Below are 2,976 nucleotides of genomic sequence, written 5' to 3'. Positions count from 1 at the left end.
AGCTTCTGTCCATCTTTCTGGTTCCGGAGATACTCATATTTAATGGGAATCGTCCAAAATGTTGCCTGAGGTCGATTATAGAACAAATTTGTTAATATATATTTAATGTGAATCGTCCATTTCAGGTTGTTTTCCAGAAACCGGAAGTTGCCATCTTACAATTCAAAATGTTGTCTGAAGTCGATTTGTGGCTCCAGTGCATCATTACGGTTCCGGAAATACCCATATTGGGTGGTATTTGGTCATTTGCCGCTGATTTTCCGACACCGGAAGTCGCCATTTTGGATTTCATAAGGGTATTTGGAGACAATTTCTGGATTTGAACGGCATACTGGTTAAAGAAAAACTCATATTGGGTGGTATTTGGTCATTTTCTGCTGTTTGCAGAAACCGGAAGTCGCCATTTTAGAATTTAAAATGCTATCTGTGGTCGATTTTAGCTCCTGTGTATTATTCTAGATCCGGATATTATTATATTGGGTGGAAATCGGCCATTTTCGGCTGTTTTCCAGAAACCGGAAGTTGCCATCGTACAATCCAAAATGTTGTCTGAGGTAGATTATGGAACATATTTGTTACCACTAAAAACATTCACCTGCCAATATGGTTCCATTTAGTTGATTAGTTCGCGAGATGTGCACAAATTTGTGTTTCATCCAACTATTATGGACATATTAGTTACCCCTTAAAACATCCACATGCCAAATTCGGTTTCATTTGCTTGGTTTGTTCTTGAGTTGTGCAGAAATTTATGTTTTATTTGTATGGGACCCCTCCCTTCCAGAAGAGGGAGGGGTCTCAAACTATCATAGAAACCTTTATCGGCACCAAAAACCCCTACATACAAATTTTCACGTCGATCGGTTCGGTAGTTTTCGGGCCTTTATGGATCAGACAGACAGACAGACTCGACTGCATTTTTATATGTAAAGATTACAACATCAATATTTTAGAACCTAAAGAGTGAATATACATTTATTGGTTTGAAGCGTTCATGTAAATCTATTTTTACAAATAAAAAATTGAATGAGAAAGGCTGGGTCTGAGCGCTAGGTGGATTAATTTAGGTTTTTTTTCTCATAAAGCAAAATGTGTGCTTTACTCTTGTATGCAAACGAGTGCGAAGCAAAAGTAATCTTCAAACGGGCTATTGTTGGCCGGAGTTTGATGGTATGAATTTGCTGCTAATATTTGACACTTCAATCAGTTTAACGAATTTCATGATCATAAACTGAAAAGGGCTGAATGTTTTTAGTATTGTTTTAAATTTGCAGAAAGTGATAAAGTTTGAGATAATAAAATTCCAGATTTGTTTACTGTTTTCTTGTTTAACACTTATTTTATAACTTTTCATTGATAAAATTTGTGATTTTTGCCCAAATTACGGATTGAGTACGATTTCATAAATTTGCATTAATGGGGTATCATGGTTATGATTAAAATTAATCCTGGATGAAATTTCAACTTCAAAATAAAAACTAAAAAAATCTGCTATCGCTTTTTTCACTAAAGTGACAATTTGCGCAGTTTTGCGCAGCAGCGGACAGTATGCATTTGAAAGCTTACGTTTTTACCTAAATTTTGAATGTAGTCACAACCGTGGCAAACTGCTGCAACAAAACTTTTAAGCTACTTTTCCAAAAAAAAACACGTTTTTCTTAATTTTTTCAAGTGTCAGGCCTACTATGACCAAATTTTACAATATCTAATGAAAATGGTTTGTTTTGTACAATATCTACAACAACTTTTCCTTTGACGTCAAAAAAATCCAAGCTACAAAGCGTTTCAAAGTAATGTACTTTTTTCAAGAAAAAGACAAAAACCGTCATTTCGCCAAGCTTCAAAAAGTCATAAAAAATTCAGATTTTATGATATTGCGCCCAAATTTTGGATTTAGACACTTGAATGTTATAACAATAAAGAAAAAATATTATGAAACAGCTAACGAAAAAAAATTTTTTTGGCTGATGGCCAGCGATTCCCCACTGTGGCTCAATGGCTCAAAAAATCGGGGTTGTCTTCAATTTCATTGACCGGGTTCGAACGTTGAGCACCTTTCGCACGGAGGACGAAAAGAAACAGATTATAACTAAAATGCTACTAAGTAACAACTATCCACTGCGGCTTATCAACAGAATGCTTCGCCACGGCCGCCCTCCAGAAATAACAGAAACAACTAGCAATCCAGACTGTTATCGATCGTTGGTACATATACCAGGTCTCACACCTATGATAAAACGCACACTAAAAATCAACATGCCTTCGGTGGGAATCGCTTGCAGCAGCGATCACACAGTCAAGAGTTTGTGTAAGACTGCCAAAGATCCCGTTCCCCACATGCAGAAAAGTAATGCCGTGTACCGAATTTCATGTATTGACTGCGAGAAATGCTACATCGGTATGACCAGAAATCAGCTGCGAACGAGGATGTACGGCCACCAGTGAACACTCTCGATCGGCACCTATCGACTGGTCACGAATACTCTGATCCACTGATACAGCAGCTCAGAGAGAAATCTGCTTTGTTGGAGCACGCTATAGATCAACAACACCGTTTTGATATAAACAATCCATCGATAGTCGATAGATGTGCCACATATACACCACTCCTGATACGGTCAATCAACGTACGGACACTGATGGCATCAGCGCTACATATAGCTATCTGCTTACAAGTGTAGCGAATCTGAGAGCGGAGCGACCAACAGCAGCCCGTCAGCACCGAAGCGACACCATAAAGCATTTGATTCCAACACTAACCAAAGCTCATAGACTTGTCTGCACAGAATATTTCTTCCTCTCCTGTAGTATTGGTGTTTGGGTTAGAGTCCGACATCGCTCGATAGGTTTTTTCACCAAAATGAACTAAATTTGAATCTGCGCTTCGGATGTACGGCATTAAACCCTTTACGACCCGATTTTTTTATGTTTTGCAAAACTTTTTAACTTTTTAACTTGTTGGTTACTGTTTTCGAG

At 37.9% G+C, this 2,976-nt stretch overlaps 1 protein-coding gene across 1 annotated transcript; it reads left to right on the top strand.

Annotated features, from left to right (window-relative positions):
• The first annotated feature begins 1,995 nt into the window (after positions 1 to 1,995).
• Positions 1,996 to 2,445, top strand: LOC129728537 (uncharacterized). Its single transcript, XM_055686980.1, has one exon. It carries the CDS (start codon positions 1,996 to 1,998, stop codon positions 2,443 to 2,445), a length of 450 nt encoding a protein of 149 aa, XP_055542955.1.
• Positions 2,446 to 2,976: the final 531 nt, after the last annotated feature.

Source organism: Wyeomyia smithii, chromosome 3 (assembly GCF_029784165.1).
Source record: "Wyeomyia smithii strain HCP4-BCI-WySm-NY-G18 chromosome 3, ASM2978416v1, whole genome shotgun sequence".
NCBI lineage: Eukaryota > Metazoa > Arthropoda > Insecta > Diptera > Culicidae > Wyeomyia > Wyeomyia smithii.
This window is presented reverse-complemented; position numbering and strand designations above follow the sequence as displayed.